Consider the following 21,022-nt stretch of genomic DNA (forward strand, 5'->3'; position numbering starts at 1 on the left):
AGTCCATACTTTGTCTCTATAACGACCATGAAGTCGAAATGAACACCAGACACCTCAAGTAACAATCTCATCGACAAACACATATGAAATCTATGTAAATTTCCAACTTTTTTACCTATTTCGGTGGTAACACTTAATGATGGTAAAACCGGATGCAAATTTCCCCAAACATCTTCTTTTTCATTAAGTTTCATTACTAAATTGAACCAATTAATCTAAAATTGTGATTTCCCTCTCCTTCCTCGGTTTTCCCTTTAAATGAAAGCATCACTTGTACGAATAAGAGATTTATAAGAAATGGATCAAACGCAACTCTACTTGTATTGAAGAAAGAAATATAGGAAGGAAACCTACAATTTGTTTTTGGAGATTATTTATTCTTAATTCATTATACTTTATCCATTATTATATTATGGACAATTATATTTTTAGCAATCACATTCTTAATGTTAATTAAAGGTTATCATAAAAAGAAAAGGTTGGGATCTTGATTGAGCTCTTGAAATTTGGAAGGGAAAGTAAATTCCTCATAGGATTGATGTTGTGACTGCAACTTACTGTAGGTGTGAAATTGAAGATGTTGTTTGAGGACGAGGAACCTCTTTAAAGAGGCTACATAAAAAAATTACCATTTAATGGTGATAACTAAATATTTATATTTGTTATAGTTTTTTTCTTATTTAACGGATTTATTGAAAGAAACCAAGAAAAAGAATGGTATCATGAATTGGATGAACATGTATCTACCATGTGAACATAATGGATATTTACTGGAGAGATTGAAACTATAGTAACAAAACATTAGATTAGTCTGAAAACAACATGATATTTAGTTTCAAACTGACATCTAATAGTTATGCATGTCTCAAATGTATAAATACATACAAGCATATATTAGCTATTCAACGTTGGCTTCCAGTTCATTAAGGATTTAATACAAATCATCGACAAATATATATGAAATCTTCTTGATTTAGCACATTTTTACCCATTTTGGTGTTAAAACTTATATGTTGCAGTCTATTTGAGCCTAATATGCAATTATTGTATTTTTATTAAGTTTTCATTTGTGCTTGCATCTTTTGTAACAAAGTTAAAATTTCGGACCTTAATTTTTAGATAAATACACTAATAGAAAAATATCCTTTAATGACAAGAATTGCATGTCATAGAAGGATACATATGACACGCAAATGCGTGTAAATGAAGGGCCTATCATAAAGGAAGACGACACGCATTTATGTGCCCTAACCATACGACACGCATTTACGACATGCAATGTGTATCATTAATGACAAGAATTGCATGTCATAGAAGGATACATATGACACGCAAACGCGTGTCAATGAAGGGCCTATCATAAAGGAAGACGACACGCATTTATGTGTCGTAACCATACGACGTGCATTTACGACATGCAATGTGTATCATTAAAGCCCCTGTCATAAAGAAAGATAATTTTAAAGGTTTTAAAAAAATATTCTTTTGAATGGATTTAATAATTTTCAAATTAGATGACACCTAATGTCTCATAACATAAAATAGCATATCATTAAAAAAAAAAGACAATCCATTTAAAAATATATAGTATGTCAAATAATAATAATCATTCCAATGCTTAAATAATGTAATACAAAAACTATTTCATCATATCTTATCAACTCCCCTAAGAATACACCATCTCCAATTAAGACATGTATTCAGACCAATTTACCTACCACAAATGCAACAATTGAAACATGAGACCCAACCGATCCTTTATATAGTCCCTTTGGTCCTTTATCTTTCCATATTAGCCCAATGACCTCTAAGATTCAGATGTGTTTCTTCAATCCATTTTTTGGTCGATTCTATGACACCAAAGTATGCTACACCTATTGCAAGACATCCAGTTACCCCAGGTGCCTCGTCTCTATAAAAACAATACTAAAAAACTAATAGCAAGTGATATAATATTAAATGACTAAATGTTTGATTCGACTAGAGATTCCATCAATGACAGTCACGTTTGTTTCTCCTTCATTGCTCCAAGATTCTTTTCCACTTTCATTTAATTTACCAAGAATCCAAATGGTTGCAAATTAAGTAAAACAAGATTATTAAAAAAAAGGTTTCTTATTTCTTTAATGGGTTACATAAAAGTCACCATTTTAGATTTCATGGATTCATCTTCTAAGTTATCACAACTGTTATTAATACAAATAACATGTATAACAACCTACATAGTTTTATCTTCTATTTCAAGATGGTAATAAAATGGAGAATCGATTTGCTAAATGCATAGTAATACCATACATTTACAAACTCCCCTATAGAAAATTTAGCAAGCAAAAGTAAACATTCCATGAAAATAAACTGTCTATAGTCTTTTTCGTATTAGAAAGCACAAACCTAATGGAAAATTAAGAACGTTACCACTAAAACATCAAAAAAAAAAAAAAAAAAAAAAAAAAAAAAAAAAAAAACCTCGTCAAACTAATTAAAAAGTAACAATCGGATTTTGTAACAAATGAAAACAATTTCCAATCATAATCAATATTTCAAACCTAAAAAGTATTTAAAAAAATAATATAATTATAAAGCGAATAAGTTATTACCATGTTAGAGAGAGAGAGATCAGGTACATTGTAGACTCGCTCAGGCGACATCAATGCTCACTCTAGTCTCCAGTAACGACATGTACTCCGGCAAAGACAACTGCACAATGGAGGGAAGATTTTAGGCGGCCAATTAAGTCAGAGGAGTCATGAGAGAACGAGTGTTAATGAATAAGAAAGAGAGAATAAGAAATGATGTGTGTAAACGACGAGATTTAATGAACCCTAGAAACCTAAGCACGAATATGTATTGTGTTAATAGGAAGGTTGGAGTGGATACCATGGCTGCAGAGCTGCAAAAAGATGAAAGGGAGATGCACAACTGCGAAATGCCATTAGGTTTTCTTCAGTAGATGATTTTATAGAAGAAGGAGGAGACGCATCATAGACATCCAAATGACGAATGGGAGATGATTAGAGAACAAGGCGCCGAGGTTTTTTAATATTTTGGGGATTTCATCCCCCCCCCCCCCCCCCTCACCCCGCAAGTTATTAAAGGATTGGAAACGTGTGTCATTCCTCATGAAAACTTACAAAATGACATGCTTATACGACATGATTTTCTTGATAGGTACCCTCAATTTTTTTTGTGACATTAATTTTAGGGCATGCAACACTCTCTATTATTATATTATGTACAATTATATTTCTTAAGTATCACATTCTTAAACTTTATTAAAAGTCGTCATATATTGATTTCTTTAGAAAGGTTGAGATCTTGGTTGACTTCTTCAATTTTTAGAAGGAAAGTAAATTCGTGATAAGCTTGAACAGGTACATAGATGTTATAATTTACTGTAGGTGTGAAACCGAAGATGACATTTGAGGTCGACCACACTTCTTAAAGAGGGTAACTAAGAAATTTACCATTATTTGTTTTTTTGAGTTCTCAAATGTGTTGCAATCTAAAATACATGTTTACAGGGAAATAAGAGCAGTTAAAACAATTTGTCTTAGTCATAACCTTGTAATGTTGATAATTGAATATTTATATATTTTATTGATTTTTTTTTCTTAAATTTAATGGATTCATTGAAAGAAATCAAGAAAAAAATGGTATCATGAATGGGATGAACATTTATCTACCATGCGAACATAATGGATATCTACACGAGGATTGAAATTATCGTAACAAAACATTACATTAGTCTGAAAACAGCATGATATTTAGTGTCAAACCGACATCTAGTAGTTACATATGTCTGGTATCTATAAATATATACCTATATATCCATCGGTGAAGGGAACCAATAATGATAGACTCCTAATTGATCAACGATTTAGTAAAGATCGTAAACAAAGATATATAAAATCTCGCTAATATAGCAAATTTGTACCTGTTTAGGTGTTAACACTTATATGTTGATGTCTATTTGAGCCCAATATGCAATTATTGTATTTTGTTTTAGTGTTCATATTTGCTCGCATCTTCTGTAACAAAGTTAAAATTCTAGACTATAGTTTTAACACAAATAGTACTTGTTTAGCTTTTTAGTACAACTTACACCTAAAGTTAGTGTGAAGTTTTTCCTTGTAGCCACTCCGCAACACGAGTCCATGCTTTGTCTCTATAGCGACCATGAAGTCGAAAGGAACACCAGACACCTCAAGTAACAATCTCATCGACAAACACATATGAAATCTCAGTAAATTTCCAACTTTTTTACCTATTTCGGTGGTAACACTTAATGATGATAAAACCATATGCAAATTTCCCCAAACATCTTCTTTTTCATTAAGTTTCATTACTAAATTCAACCAATTAATCTAAAATTGTGATTTCCCTCTCCTTCCTCGGTTTTCCCTTTAAATGAAAGCATCACTTGTACGAATAAGAGATTTATAAGAAATGGATCAAACGCAACTCTACTTGTATTGAAGAAAGAAATATAGGAAGGAAACCTACAATTTGTTTTTCGAGATTATTTATTCTAAATTCATTATACTTTATCCATTATTATATTATGTACAATTATATTTTTAGCAATCACATTCTTAATGTTAATTAAAGGTTATCATAAAAAGAAAATGTTGGGATCTTGATTGAGCTCTTGAAATTTGGAAGGGAAAGTAAATTCCTCATAGGATTGATGTTGTGACTGCAATTTACTGTAGGTGTGAAATTGAAGATGTTGTTTGAGGACGAGGAACCTCTTCAAAGAGGCCACATAAAAAATTACCATTTAATGGTGATAACTGAATATTTATATTTGTTATAGTTTTTTTCTTATTTAACGGATTTATTGAAAGAAACCAAGAAAAAAAAATGGTATCATGAATGGGATGAACATGTATCTACCATGTGAACATAATGGATATTTACTAGAGAGATTGAAACTATGGTAACAAAACATTAGATTAGTCTAAAAACAACATGATATTTTGTTTCAAACTGACATCTAATAGTTATGCATGTCTCAAATGTATAAATACATACAAGCATATATTAGCTATTCAACGTTGGCTTCCGGTTCATTAAGGATTTAATACAAATCATCGACAAATATATATGAAATCTTCTTGATTTAGCACATTTTTATCCATTTTGGTGTTAAAACTTATATGTTGCAGTCTATTTGAGCCTAATATGCAATTATTGTATTTTTATTAAGTTTTCATTTGTGCTTGCATCTTTTGTAACAAAGTTAAAATTCCAGACCTTAATTTTTAGATAAATACACTAACAGAAAAATATCCTTTAATGACAAGAATTGCATGTCATAGAAGGATACATATGACACGCAAATGCGTGTCAATGAAGGGCCTATCATGAAGGAAGACGACACGCATTTATGTGTCGTAACCTTACGACGCACATTTACGACATGCAAACCCGACCCGATACCTGAATTTAATTTGGGTCGGGTAACGGGTATTTTTTTTAACATGAAAAACCTGAATTACCCGACCCAAATTACCCGAAGCCCGAAAAAATTACCCGATCAACACCCCTAGACAAAATAACCATGGACTTTATCCAGGGGTTACTCAAGTTCGATGGATATGATACCATTTGGGTTGTGGTTGACCGACTTGGTAAGTATACTCATTTTATTCCCCTCAAGCATCCTTTCTCAGCATCCACAGTTGCCAAAAGCTTCATCAAGGAAATCGCCCACCTCTACGGTTTTCCTCTATATATAATCAATGATTGAGATCGTAATTTTTTGTCACTGTTAAGTGGAGCTGTTTAAATCACATAGAGTGCATCTCAAAAGAAGCACGACCTATCACACACAAACAGATGGTTAGAAGTGGTGAACCGACGTATTTTTTATGAAGAAACCAAAAAAATGGGCTCGCTGACTTTTTTGGGCAGAATTTTGGTATAATTCATCCTTACATACGGCCACCAAATGCACCCCGCTTTGAGCCTTTTACGGTAGGATTCACCCCCATCATCCGTTACGAAGGGCAATATCCTCGGTGGACGCAATTGATCAATTGCTATAAGACATGGATGCTATTTTGGATTGAGTTGTGCATTTGTTGTGGACCCAACAAAAAAATGCAAAACCAAGCTTAAAAGAAGACAAGGTAAGTGGAGTATCAAGAAAGGGACTTGGTTTAGGTGAAATTGAAACCGTATCGACAACAAAGCTTGGGACGAAGAAAATATGAGAAATTAGTCGCCCGTTACTATGGCCCCTATAGGATTAGCAAGAGGGTTGGAAAGGTAGCTTACACCCTTGAATTACCCCCGACAACTCTCATCCACGCTTGAAATAAATAATTTATTAATGTATTATGAGGTTACTATATTAATTATAAATAGTATTATTTAATTAATAATTAATCAAAAATTAATTGGAATTAATTTTGGGATTAATTTGATTAATTAAAAGTATAGGGATTAAATGTGACAATATTCAAAAGTTGTGCATTGAATAATTCCAGAACCTTCCCAAAGAGGGGATGGTTTTGGAGGAGGTTCCTTGGGCTTCTTGGAAGCCTTAGGAAGCCTTAGCGAGCAAAAAAAGGATAAGGGTTATCCAAGGAAATCTGTCTTATTCTGACTCCTTACTCGCACATATAAACCCCTCATGGGATTCATATTTTCGGCACTCCATCTCTAAGAGCCTTAGAGCCAAAATTGATGCCCCTCTCCTTTCTCCTCTAAAGTCTTCTATTGGTTTGGGTACATACCATTTGAGGCACAATATTTCTGGGGCTGGTTTTCTGAAGTTTGTTAAAGAAGGAATTGTTGATTATTTCTTAGGTATGTAAACCCTAAAACTCTTTATGAATTTTGAAAAGAGTAGATCACTCCTAGGGTTCTTGATGTTCAATTGTTTGTTGCAAATCAATAGTGAAAACATAGATCAATTAGGTTACTTGTGAACTTAGGGCTAAGTTTTTTCTGCCACATCTTTTTTTTTTTTGTAACCTATAAAAGGTAACAAAGATAAGATAGCTTCTCCCCCAAAATTTAAGAGGTAAACTAGATTGAAAGATCAAGGATCTATGTAACAGCCCGGAATTTCAGGTATTGTTATATTTGTGATTTTGGGTGTTTTAAGAGGGGACTCGGCGAGTTGGAGCCCAGACTCGCCGAGTAGGATCGCGGATCTGGTCGCAGGTTCGCGACTGGACTCGACGAGTCCGGATATGGACTCGGCGAGTCTGCGCTGTTTAGCGAAAACCCTAACCGTTCAGGTTTGGGACGTATATGAGGGACCTTATGGCCGTCATTGTTCACCCTAGTCCTCTGAGAGAAACCCTAATTCGATTGTGAGCATCTGGAGCAAGGTAGAAGACCATTGTTGATTTTGGAAGTGTTGTTTTGCAAGGAAGAGGAGGCTTGGTTAAGGGAACAACAAGGGAAGCCACGTTCTGAGGATTGGGGACACAGAGAGCACGTTATTCAGGTAATATTTCGAGTTGCATTCTTCTATGTTGATGTGTATATGGATTTAGGGTTTATTGAACCCTTTTGTGGCTAGATTGAATGTTACCTTAGTCCCCCAAACGATTGGAACCCTGTATTGGGATCTTTGGAAGTCCAGAATGTCCCATGCCTGAGCATTTCGTGAATCAATGGAGGTTTTGGATTGGAATCCTTATGCCTTAGGTCAAAATGTAAATTATGAGTCATGGGGTGTATTATGAGCACCGAAATGAGGACCTTACGTGATGAATCAGTCTAGGAAGGCCAGACCTATGAATGGTCGGAGCAGTTCTGACCTTAGAAAGCAGTTTGAGCGGTTGCATGGCATGGACTCGCCGAGTCCGATGAACAGACTCGGCGAGTAGCTTGAAGATTAACTGGGACTCGTCGAGTTGTTCTTCAGACTCGGCGAGTTGAGTCGGGGTGGCCCCGCGATTCTTCCAGGAGAAACTCGTCGAGTCAAGGAGGATACTCGACGAGTAGAAAGGGAATCTTAGAGAATTGGTGAGGACGTCTAGACTCGCCGAGTCGCCCTAGCACTCGCCGAGTCAGGTCAAGTTGACCGTTGACCATTGACCAGAGTTTACCTATGTTTGACCTCTTAGGGATAGTCAAACTTAGAAGATAAAAGTGTTAATAAGAGATGTATGATGTTATAGGGAGATTATAGCTCGGTGGATCGAGTACGAGTGACTTCGGGATTTGCTAGCTTTCGACATTCACGAGGTGAGTCTTCTCACTATACTGTACCCGGAAGGGTTTGACTGTGTGACCGGAAGGCCGGATATGATATGAGATATATGTGCTATATGTGATAAGTTAATTGTTATACGTGCTATGTATGTTATGTGGGCCGGAAGGCATTATGTTATGGGCCGGAAGGCGATTATGTTATGGGCCGGAAGGCGTTGTGTTGTGGACCGGAAGGTCGGCGTGGGTAGGACCGGAAGGTTTACCCAGCAGGGACGGAAGTCCCCTGAGACACATGGACCGGAAGGTCAGGGCCTGGAAAGGCGTATGTGCGTAAGTTGTATATTGGGGAACTCACTAAGCATTTATGCTTACAGTTGTTATGTATGTGTTTCAGGTACTAGCGAGGACCGTGGGAAGGCGCCGGCGTGATCTGTACACACTGAAAGATGTTTTGTGATCTTGGGATTTAGATGATTTGTATTTTGACATGACACTTGAAATGTTTATGCCTTGTTTTGAATGAAAATACTATAATTTGAAATGAAAATTTTGTTTGAAAATTTACGGTGTTACAATCTAGCAACATTTAAAATATGCCTATGTTTTCTATCCACAACACCATTCCATTGTGAAGTGTGAACACAGGATGTTTGATGAAGAATTTCTTTAGTTTCAAACAAAGATCTCATTTTATTATTTAAAAATTATGTCCTATTATCAGATCTTACCGTTTTAATTTTTACTTCAAATTGATTAAAAAGAATATTAAAGAAGACACAAATACAATCATAAATTTCATCCTTAGACTTTAACACATAAACCCAAGTAGCCCTTGTTAAGTCATCCACAATAGGCAAAAAAAATATCTAAATCCTTCTCACATAGTAACTCTATAAGGACTCCATACATCACGGTGGATTAACTAACCAAGTTTAGTAGTGACATGTTGACTGGTGGGAAATGACTCCCTAGTTTGTTTGGCTTTGTGACATATGTCACGATGAAGAACATCATTCCCAAACTTAAGTTTGTTTATTGAAGAAATTAAAGCTTGATCACAGGGATGACCAAGCCTATTATGTCAGGTAAGTTTAGAGACACAACAAACAGAAAAATTGGACACTTTAGAATTGTTACCTAGAGGTACATTATCCATATAATAGGGACCTCCAGACTATCTACCAGTCCCTACCATATCCTTGGACTGTAAATCCTAAATTTTACATGTATGTTCATTATGGACATATAACAAGTTGACATTAAAATCAGGAACATCGAAGACATTAAATAAGGTCAAGGAATTAGATACTTTCAAATATCCAATTTTTTCAATTTTAGTAGAAGTTCTATTAGGATGACTAACAAGAAGATCTAGTTTAGATACATCCACAGTATCATGAAGAAGAGATTCAGAGGAATTAAAAGCCTTAACTAAGCAAGTATTATATTAGCACTAGCATATGCTTCCTCATTAGTTTGTTTATCATTAATAAGTTGCAAAAATCTAACATACTAATCCTTAGTGAGATGATGATATTCAAAATCTCTAGAGACACAGGCAAACTAGAAGAACCAGACATTCAAAAGAGGTAGTAGAAGAATTCACAGAATAATTTCTATTTGAATTGTTATTAGATTCATGTCTTGGTTTAAAATCCTTAGGATATACAATTATTTTATACCAATTTTCAATTGGATGTCCTTTAAGACCACAATTTTTACATTGACCAACTTGATTCTTACTCTTATTAGAATTAGTGGAATTAAACTTATTATTAAATCTGCTAGTAAAAGAAGAAGATTGAGATTTACACAAAGACTAAGAAGATTGAGGAGTAGATAAAGAACCATTCTTTTGAAGAGACTTTTCCCTAGATACTATAGATAAGGCGGTTTTCACATTGGGTAAAGGATCCATAAGAAGAATATGACTCTTAACTTAACTATAAGACTCATCAAGACCACTTAGATTTATTATAAGTTTCAAAAAGGTTTTTCCAAATGTCCTCAGCCATTAGATTTATTATAAGTTTGAGTGAATTAATTTGCTGATGAATGTTGAAAACAACAGACCCATTAGATTTATTATAAGTTTCAAAAAGGTTTTTCCAAATGTCCTCAGCCACTTCTGAATAAACATGACTAGCATAGACGGAATCATAAATGGGGGAAAGAAGCCAAGAACATACAACAACATTAGCCCTTTCCCATTTTAATTGTCTAGGTTGTTCAACGTTACCTTTTTTAAGAGTTTCATCAACAAATCCTAACTTATTCCTAGCCTTAAGAGCTCTAGACATAGACCTTCTCCACAACCTAAAGTTCTCATTTCCAGTCAACTTTATTGTAACAATAGTTGTGACAATATTAGTCAACTTTAATGTAACAATAGTTATGACAATATTATCTGAAGGATGAATGTAGAGAGGATTATCAAAATTAGTTGAAATATCCTTTCCATTTCCTCCATGAGTATAAGTAGGGTCATCCATAGAAATAGATAAGACACAAACAACAAACACATACAACTATGACAACCAAAGTCCAGAAGGTCACCACGGTATGTTAGGGCCCAAGATAGTTGTCACAATCAAAACAAGAACAAACGATAGCAAGAAGGCAAACATATAACAAGAAGAGATTGCAATTAATTGGTGTATTCAAGACAACCATAAACTCCTACAACCAAACTCAGAAAAAGAATAAAAGAGAACAAGAAAACCTCATAGAGGTCCAGAAGTTACTTTTGATGTGCAGAGATGACAAATCGCCTCTCCTAAGGTTTCATCCCAATAGAGTTATTTCATATACAAGGTCGATATGTTCTCAACAATGAGTTAATCAAAACCTAGATCCGTTCTCTTAGAGGATTAATCAACATCTAATAAGAGATTGAGCGATTTTTGGATATAAAGAAGATACGACGAGAACACTAGGATGTGAAGGATCTGCACCGATCTGCAAATCAAAACACAAAAAAATCATAGTACCAAAGAACTGGAAACGAAACCAAACTTAACAAGAAGTGATCTCGTGAAAACCGATCGACACAAAAGGATGATCAACAGAGATCAACAGCGAAACCCAAGATCTGACACTACAAGTGTCAAATCTATAAGGAATGGATAAATAAGAAGCGAAAACAAGACAAGAACACGAACACAAACTTGAAACGAAACTCTTCGTAGGTCGTTGTAGACTTTAATCGGAGCAACAATTAATCTAATACCATCTAAGAAAAGTAAAAACTCAAGAACTTCCCAACATGAATAGTTTATTTAGTTCGTTTGTACATCAATACTTACAAAAGAAATCCTCGCTACATAACACTCACACTCTAATGTATACACAAAATGATTTTACTATAAAGGGAAACGGCAGAACAAACCCTAGATAATACAGAAAACCCTAATCAAGAGTTAGAGAGAAAAGAGAGAGCAATCTACAAAATGTATCTAATGATTGAGACGAAGACCAACAAGCATATATACCCGGGTCATGAAAATGACTCGATCGATGAACCCACATTTGCAATAAGAAATTTACACAACCCCTGCACAATAACATCAATATAAAAATAGACCAAACTAACCAGAAATTATATATAAAAATGTTAAGTTTGATATATATATATATATATATATATATATATATATATATATATATATATATATATATATATATATATATATATATATATATATATATATATATATATATATATAGACTACGTATCCATCGGTAAAGGGAACCATCAACAATGGCCTACCAATTGATTAACGATTTAATACAGATCATTAACAAACATGTATGAAATCTTGCTAAATTAGCAACTTCTTACCTATTTCGGTGTTAACACTTATATGTTGAAGTGTATTTGAGCCCAATATGCAATTATTATATTTTGTTTATGTTTTCATTTTTGCTTGCATCTTCCGTAACAAACTTAAAATTCCAAACTTTAATTTTAACATAAATAGTACTTTTTTATATTTTTAGTACAACTTACACCTGAAGTTATCGTGAAGTCTTTCCTTGTAGCCACTCTGCAACAAGGAGCTCATGCTTTGTCTCTATAGCGACAATGAGGTCAAAAGGAAAGACTCCTCAACTAACAATCTCGTCAACAAACATATATGAAATCTCGCTAAATTAACAACTTTTTACCCATTTTGGTGTTATATTGATGATAAAACTAAATGCAAATACCCCAAACATCTTCCTTTTCATTTAGTTTCATTACCAAATTCGTCCATTTTATCTAAATTTTTGGTTTCCCTCTCCCTCCATGGTTTCCCCTTTAAATGAAAGCATCACTTGTACGGAATAGGAGATTTATAAGAAATGGATCAAACTCAACTCTATGTACATTGAAGAAAGAAATATGGGAAGAAGACCTATAATCTATTTTTCGAGATTATTTATTCTTGGTTCATTACTCTATCCAGTATTATATTATGTACAATTATATTTCTTAACAATCACATTCTTAACGTTAATTAAAAGTTGTCATATAAAGAAAAAGTTGGGATCTTGATTGAGTTCTTGAAATTTGGCAGGGCAAGTAAATTCATCATAGGCTTGAACAAGTACATAGATGTTGTGAATACAATTTACTGTAGGTGTGAAATTGAAGATGACGTTTGAGGACGAAGACGCTCCTTAAAGAGGGTAACTAAGAAATTTACTGTTATCATCAGTCTTTTTGAGTTTGCAAATATGTTACAATCCCAAAAGGAATTTTATAGGGATAATTGAAATATTTATATATCCGTTATAGTTTTTTTTTTTTTCTTAAATTTAACGGATTTGTTAAAAGATACCAAGAAAAAAAATGGTATCTTGAACGGGATGAATATGTATCTACCATGTGAGTGTAATGGATATCTATAGGGGAGATTGAAACTATCGTAACAAAATATTAGATTAGTCTGAAAAAACAACATGATATTTAGTGTCAAACCGACATTTAATAGTTATGCATGTCTCAAATCTATAAATACGTACAAATAGATATTGGCTAGGGTTCCGAACTGGAGCACCAATTCAAAATCATCATGGGGGTAATTCGTTGCCTACTTCTGATGTTATGCCATTTCCAATGAAATCGAATCTCGCCTTCCAGCGAAAGACGAGCGTTGATCGTTGATTGACTGAAGCACAAATAGCAGAAAAGAAAACTCGAGGTCTTTGCTTCAAATGTTATGAAAATGGCAACCAGGTCATCACTGTAAAACACAAGTCAATGTGATTTTTGTTAATAAAGAGGAGATGAAACTTTGTGAGGAGCAGAAGCAAGACTTTACACCCAATGAAGGAGTTACATTGGAAACTTTAGAAATTGACCACCCAATTGAGGTATCTCTAAACTCTGTAGCAGGGCTCCCGTCCCTACAAACGATGAAACTGCAAGAAAACATCGTGAATCAACTAGTGGTGGCCATGATTGATCTCGAGGCCACCCATAATTTTATTGCTAGAAGTTTGGTATGGGGTTCGAATGGGTAATGGGGACAATAAAGCAAGGAGGGGAGTATGTAAGGGGGTGTTATTGTAAATAAAACAAATCGACATTATCGAAGAGTTCTTACCCCTCCGATTCGGAAGATCCAACATAATCAGGGACGAACGGGACCTTAGGTACCACTCAAACCAATTGGAAGGATCAGACAATGGAGTTCGACATTGGAGGAAGGCGAGTCAAATTGAAAGGAGACTCGTTTTGAAAGGAGACCCGACTTTGGGCAAGTCCCTGGTATCCTTAAAAAAACTTGGAGAGAGAATTACATCAAATATGGGTTAAGGCGGAAGACATACCCAATACGACTTTTTGATATTACGAGTTCAAGGTGATTCCCTTTGGCCCTACCAACGCCCCTGCTACTTTCCAAGCCTTATTCAATGAAATATTTCGGCCATATTTGCGGGAGCTCGTCCTTGTTTTCTTTGATGACATATTGGTCTATGATGCTAGTAAAGAAATGCATCAAAGACATCTCACAATGGCGTAAGAATGGTTACCATAAAATCAACCCTATCTCAAATTAAAGAAGTGTGAATTTGGACAATCATGTCTATCATACCTTCGTCATGAGATTTCAAATAATGGGGTCTCGACGGAGACCATCAAGATTCAAGCCGTGTTAGATTGGCCCGTACCACGAAACATCAAGAGCTTATGAGGTTTTTTTGGGACTAACGGGGTACCATCAGATGTTATGCTAGCATAGCCACACCTCTCACGGAGCAACTTAAAAAAATACAAATTTGGATGGAACAAGGTTGTCGAAAAAGTCTTCAGCAACCGAAGACAACATGACAATCATGTTGTTTTTAGCAATGTCGGAGACGGAGAAACCCTTCGTGGTTGAAACCGACACGTCGAGGTACGAACTTGGGGCGGTTCTAATCCAATATAATAGGTCAATAGCTTATTATAGTTGCACTTTGGGAACCATAGGCCGATCAAAACCTATTTATGAAAAAGAGTTTATAGCCATTGTTAAAGCCGTATTGAAGTGGAGGCATTACATAATGGGAAGAAGATTCATCGTTCGAACGGATCAACTTAGTCTCAAGTACACGTGTTATAGGTCACAATTATCAAAAATGGGTGTGTTGAAGCTAATAGGGTTTACTTTTGAAATTTAATATTGATCCGGAGCTACTAGGGGTGTTCGTTTGCATGGATCGGTTCAATCCGATTCAATCAAGTGAATCCAAATTAATTTCGGTTTTTAAAACATAGATCCAAATAGTCCAAACTAAATTCAAATTCAATCTGATCCAATCGAATTACAATTCGATTGGATCGATTTTTATAATTCGGTTTTCAAAATTTGGAATAATTTTTTTAAAAGCACATATAATTAGAATACTACCCAACTTTATAAAAGAAAAAAAAAACAAATATCTTATTTGTGGTTTAAAGTTACGAACAACTACTAAAAATATATTAAAGCTTAATATTTTATAAATAAAAACTATTTTTAGAAAATACATATTAAGATTTTTTATTAAGTGAAATTTCTTGAAAAAAAAGTAAAAAAAATAATAAATAATTATAGATATATATTCAAAATAAATAAATAACAAATTTTTATTTGGTTTTTTTGGAGTATTCGGTTCTTATTTTATAAACCAAAATCAATCTGAAATCCAAAATAATAATTCGGTTTTGTTGAAACTCAATCAAAAAATCTGAATATCCGAACCAAAGAGTCTAATCCAAATTATCAAATTGGAAAATTCGGTTTTATCCAAATAATCCACAATTCTCTGATCATACGGGCAAGAAAAAGACTTACCAAATAACAGCGGTATGGGTTTCTTGGCCAAGAATGCAAGTCGACATCATCGAATATATCAGAAACGTGTCAGAGAAACAAAACCCTCGCATCGACTCCAATCGGGTTACTTTAAGCAATACCTCTTTCGGCCCAAACATTGGACAAAATTAGCCCTGTCGAAAATACTCGATACTCGAATTACCCGCTTGATTTTTTCGGATAATCGAGTAACCCGATTTTTTCAAGTCAGGTAAAGGGTACGTTTGTTGGGTTTCGGGTATACCCGAATTATTTTAAAATTTCTTTTTTTTCATAGAGCTTGTACTCTGTAGCAGGTATTTAATCACGCTTAAACTAACTATCATTATTGTAAAACATGAATCTCTTTTATTATGACAATATGACACTAGCAATATTAAAAGTAATTGTTTACATATAATCATGTTCTTTAAAACTTAACAATTTTCTAGATTATAGTTTTTTATTGCAACTAACAAACTCATTATCTTGACGAAACTTCAGAACATGGCAAAAATTATGGCTACAATTATTTTAAACATTTTAAACTTTTAAATTAAAATCTTTAAGTATTTGTTTTTTAACATTTTATTAGATTAGATTAAGTTGTTAAAAAATTACTTGATATCTCAGGTAATATTGACTAAAAAATCTCAATATTCAAAGCTTGAGTAACTTCATTTATGGCTCGTTTATTTATATAAACAAGACTAGTAAAGCACGACATATTTATTTCATTAAATTTATTTTCAGGTGAAATTCAAAAAAAAACATTATATATTTCGGATAATACCCGAATTTAATTTGGGTCAGGTTACGAGTATTTTTTAACATGAAAAACCTGAATTACCCGACCCAAATTACCCGAAACCCGAAAAAATTACCCGATCAACACCCCTAGACAAAATAACCATGGACTTTATCAAGGGGTTACTCAAGTTCGATGGATAGGATACCATTTGGGTTGTGGTTGACCAACTTGGTAAGTATACTCATTTTAGTCTGGAGTTGCCAACAGCTTCATCAAGGAAATCGCCCGCCTCTACGGTTTTCCTCTATATATAATCAATGATTGAGATCGTAATTTTTTGTCACTTTTAAGTGGAGCTGTTTAAATCACATAGAGTGCATCTCAAAAGAAGCACGACCTATCACACACAAACAGATGGTTAGAAGTGGTGAACCGACGTATTTTTTATGAAGAAACCAAAAAATGGGCTCGCTGACTTTTTTGGGCAGAATTTTGGTATAATTCATCCTTACATACGGCCACCAAATGCACCCCGCTTTGAGCCTTTTACGGTAGGATTCACCCCCATCATCCTTTACGAAGGGCAATATCCTCGGTGGACGCAATTGATCAATTGCTATAAGACATGGATGCTATTTTGGATTGAGTTGTGCATTTGTTGTGGACCCAACAAAAAATGCAAAACCAAGCTTAAAAGAAGACAAGGGAAGTAGAGTATCAAGAAAGGGACTTTGTTTAGGTGAAATTGAAACCGTATCGACAACAAAGCTTGGGACGAAGAAAATATGAGAAATTAGCCGCCCGTTACTACGGCCCCTATAGGATTAGCAAGAGGGTTGGAAAGGTAGCTTACACCCTTGAATTACCCCCGACAACTCTCATCCACCCTACATTTCACGTGTCACAATTGCAAACCGCATATAGGTCCCAGTAAACCCACGTATCTTCCTCCTCAACTAAATATAGACCTTGAATTACTTGTCCAACGAACGGCTCTACAAGGAGTAAGACCAAAGAATGGGAGCAACTTCGGTGAAAAAGAAGTATCGATGCGTTGGCAAGGACTAACAGAAGCTGATGGAAAGAATGAAATTGCAATTCCCGACTTTTCACCTTGAGGAAAAGGTGAAAGTTTGGGTCGCCGGTAATGATAAACCCCCCGTTATTCATGTCTACAAGAGGAAGTTTGGAAGGCCCAAGAAAGACCCAACAAAGTAATTATTTCCGAGCCCATCTCTCTTTTTGCTGATTGGACCAGATTGCCCCTATGAATAACTTGGTTTGTCGTGTGTGATTGGTAAAAACCCTTACGGTTGTGCTCCTCCCATTTTTAGGTGTGTAGCAGGAAACACACTTTTTGGTATGGTCTGCTGAGTTGGCATAAAAGTTGAGTATCCAAAGGATTGAAATGATTAATCTTTAAGCTGCCTTTTGTGTTCATTCTACTATTCCATTACTTTGAGATTGACCGAGTGTAAGCAAGTCCATATCAACAAGTTGTAATCTTTCTTATGCTTTCATATAATTGCAATTTGCTCTATTTATTATCATTCATGCTAGATATGACTATCATAATTATAATGCACTCAGGCATGGAATGTGTATGGGGTTCTAAAATTCTTGCAAGCATTGATCGAGAAATCTTCAATCATTCAGATATTAGAGCAGGAAAAAGGAGTTGAACAGCTTACAAGTTACAACTACAGATGGATATGATGATAATGGTGGAAGTAGTGTCCTAAAAGTAGTACGGGGTTACTTCAACATGGTTGAGTTGAATTCTGATTTCCCAAAATTTCCTGAAGTGATGCTCAAACCTTTTACTGAGTGGTACATTAGAGAAGCTAGTGTGATGATTCTTGAAAGAAACCTTGCACATGTAGTATTTTGATTATCAAACATTGAAATGTGAGTTATAGAATTGAAAGCTTCATAGTATTTCACCTGAATCTAGCAAAGGTTATCACATAAATGATCATAACAAACAAAAGCCCGATGCTAAATCATAATAATAGAAGAATAAGGCACAAACTACTGATGCATACCTTTTTTTCTGAGCAGATGCACATGCAGCAAAAGATGGTCAAAATATGATCTTTCTGGCCCATTCTTGTAGACAAAATAAGAGGACTTCTCCATTGCACAACTTTTTTTTTCAAATACAACATCATATTCAACTTTTGTCCCTGGTCATATTCCATTCAACATCAGAATCATCACTAGGTTCAGAGATTCCTGTAAAGATATCATCAGTAATATCATCTATGTAGATTCGTGGCCCCAAATCCTTCTTCACAAAAGTATTCTTCTTTGGGGCTTCCCTACTATTAAAATGGTTCTGAACATTACTTGAGGCGTCATGGAGAGGTGAAAAAGGTGTCCACTTTGAGTTCGTTCTAGCTGTTTTTGGCAGATGTGAGATTGAAACCCCTAAAGGGTAGTATCCCCAACAATAGAAATAGTCTTCCTGGCCTTCTGCCATTAATGGTGGGGAGGAAATACCTACAGCCTGAAATGCCCTTTTACAGTTGTCACAACGGATGGTGCACTCTGCATAGATCCTTTGATACTCATACATGTAGAAACAGTAAGGACATGCAGTCCAAAATGTAGGCGACTCATCCATATTCACAGCTTCTGTTTCTGTTTCCTTCTTCTTTACACCATTGTCACTATTAACCTGATTAGGAGAGTGAACAGGACCAGCATTTTGTTCTACCCATGCTTCTTGTTGTTGGGGCTGCAATGGAGGTTGCTGTTTCTGGTGTGGCTGCTGTGGCTGTGACAGAGATGGTGCTTGTGGCCAAGATAACGGAGGTTGTGGTGGTGCTGCAGGAGGCGGAGTTATGGATTGCATAGATGGCTGCGGCTGAGGAGATTGTGGTGGATTTTGTTGATACGGTGTAGACATGACTTCTAAAGGTTCAACCTGTGGCTGAAACAATTGCTCCTGCTCATGATGCTGAAACAATTGCTCATCCTCCTCGTGAACAGGTGCAGATTGATTTCGTGACAGAAAATTATGCTGCTGCGATTCCTGCTGTTGATGAGTGCGTTGTACCCTAGTTTGAAACGTCTGCTCTTGCTCCGGCGATTTCTGCTGATGATCCGACCCCATATAGTCAATCGAAAAAAAATTGTGTTGTTCTTGCTGCTGCTGCTGCTGTTCCTCGAGGTTAAACCCTATAGTGTTCATCTGCAGTTGCGGCGGAAAATCAAGCTCCGAATCATACATAGATTTCCTCATAGGGTTCGACAACACGGACCAAGCTTCGTTAACAATCTGAAACGCTTGATCGGAGAAAGGGAACCGATTTTGATGAGGGTTGAGGATGAAGGCGAGCCGTTGGTACTGGGAGGCGATGTGGTCCGTGTCCTGAACAAACCGGACCAGTTGAAGGATCCCGTAAAAATCCGGCTGCTGCACGCCATTATTTCCGACGACCTGTTTCTCGGCAGCGATGAGCGTATCAACAACTGCTAGGATCTGATCAGCAGCTTCAAGTCTGGGGTCAGACTCTCGTGCTCGGATCGCAAATGTCTTGGAGCCGACTAGGTCGTGGCTCATAAGCAGTTTCTCGGCGATACCGAGCCACCGTTGCGCCTCCGCCCGTGCTATGAAGATATGGGGATCCATAGTTTCTACCCGGATCAAAGTGCTTGTCTATCTAAAAATCAAACCACACTCTGAAAGTGCTCATTTAGGCCGTTGGTGGGGGGTAAGACAAAAGTTGTAAAGGGTGGCCTCAAATGGGTGGGGGTAGCATCTTTTTATAGAGATCTTTTTATAGAAGAAGATGTGATGGTTTGATTAAAACAAAATGTTAAGTACGAACGATTAAATAAAAAATTTATTTGAATTTGAAATTGAAATAAGTGAAAATTATCAGAAAAAAAAACATGTAAAAAATAAATAAATTAAAATTATGTGTTTAGTGTGTACTAAACGGGTTAATTATAAAAAAATGTTAAACTTAAAGGTTTAAACTGTAAATTTATTTGAAATTGAATTTGAAATTTAAAATTTGAAATTAATAGTCATTATGGTAGGTTTAATTTATGGAAACTAAATTAATGATATATTGAAAATGAAAATTAAAGTAATGACAAGTGGAAAATAAATATATCTCAAATTATGACAAAATGATATGTGGCTAATTTTATGAGAGAATGACATGTGGCAAAGTCATTTTCATTTATTATGGTAGATATGATATATGATATTTCATTTAAGAAATTGGTTGCAATTATTATATTATGAAATTTTCATAAAAGTACTTAAATTTAATAGACTAAATTACTGAAATGGTCCCTATGGTTTGGTCAAAATTACACGTTTGGTCCCTAACTTTTTTTTTGCACTCGGATCGTCCCTGTGGTTTGATTTTGTTGCGTTTTTCGTCCTTATGGTTTGGTCAAAATTGCACGTTTTGGTCCCTAACTTTATGTATGTAAGGGACGAAAAACGCAACAAAACCAAACCACAGAGACGATCCGAGTGCAAAAAAAAGTTAGGGACCAAACGTGTAATTTTGACCAAACCATAGGGACCATTTCAGTAATTTACTCAATTTAATAAAAGTTAATGTTTAAGTTTTACTTTTTTATTAATATAAAAACTCAAGAAATCAGTTAATTTTTTCATTTTAGTCGATTATGACATTTTCAACATGTTGATTGCGGAGGTGGATTGTCAAGCTTTGGGGAGTGGCTCGCGCTACCCAGATCGCCAAGGCACACTAGAGGAACTAAACACCGCCCTCTGGCTTGGCTTGTGCAAGGGAGC

General features: G+C 35.2%; 1 protein-coding gene across 8 annotated transcripts; it reads right to left on the reverse strand.

Moving 5' to 3' along the window:
* Positions 1–11,435: 11,435 nt before the first annotated feature.
* On the reverse strand, positions 11,436–20,097 carry LOC111894036 (uncharacterized). Of its 8 annotated transcripts, none has more exons than XM_042896852.2 (3): positions 18,282–20,097; positions 11,670–11,731; positions 11,436–11,567 (listed from the first exon to the last, which is right to left on the reverse strand). In XM_042896852.2, the coding sequence occupies exon 1, from the start codon at positions 19,871–19,873 to the stop codon at positions 18,410–18,412; it is 1,464 nt and encodes a 487-aa protein (XP_042752786.1). In that variant the 5' UTR covers positions 19,874–20,097; the 3' UTR covers positions 11,436–11,567; positions 11,670–11,731; positions 18,282–18,409. The 8 variants fall into 8 exon arrangements, with proteins under 8 accessions (XP_042752786.1, XP_023745871.1, XP_052621255.1 ...); XM_042896848.2 differs by lacking the exons at positions 11,436–11,567; positions 11,670–11,731 and adding exons at positions 13,085–13,406; positions 13,503–18,106; XM_042896851.2 differs by lacking the exons at positions 11,436–11,567; positions 11,670–11,731 and adding exons at positions 13,085–13,406; positions 13,503–18,180.
* Between the last annotated feature and the right edge of the window lie 925 nt (positions 20,098–21,022).

This window comes from Lactuca sativa, chromosome 7 (genome assembly GCF_002870075.4).
Source record: "Lactuca sativa cultivar Salinas chromosome 7, Lsat_Salinas_v11, whole genome shotgun sequence".
NCBI lineage: Eukaryota > Viridiplantae > Streptophyta > Magnoliopsida > Asterales > Asteraceae > Lactuca > Lactuca sativa.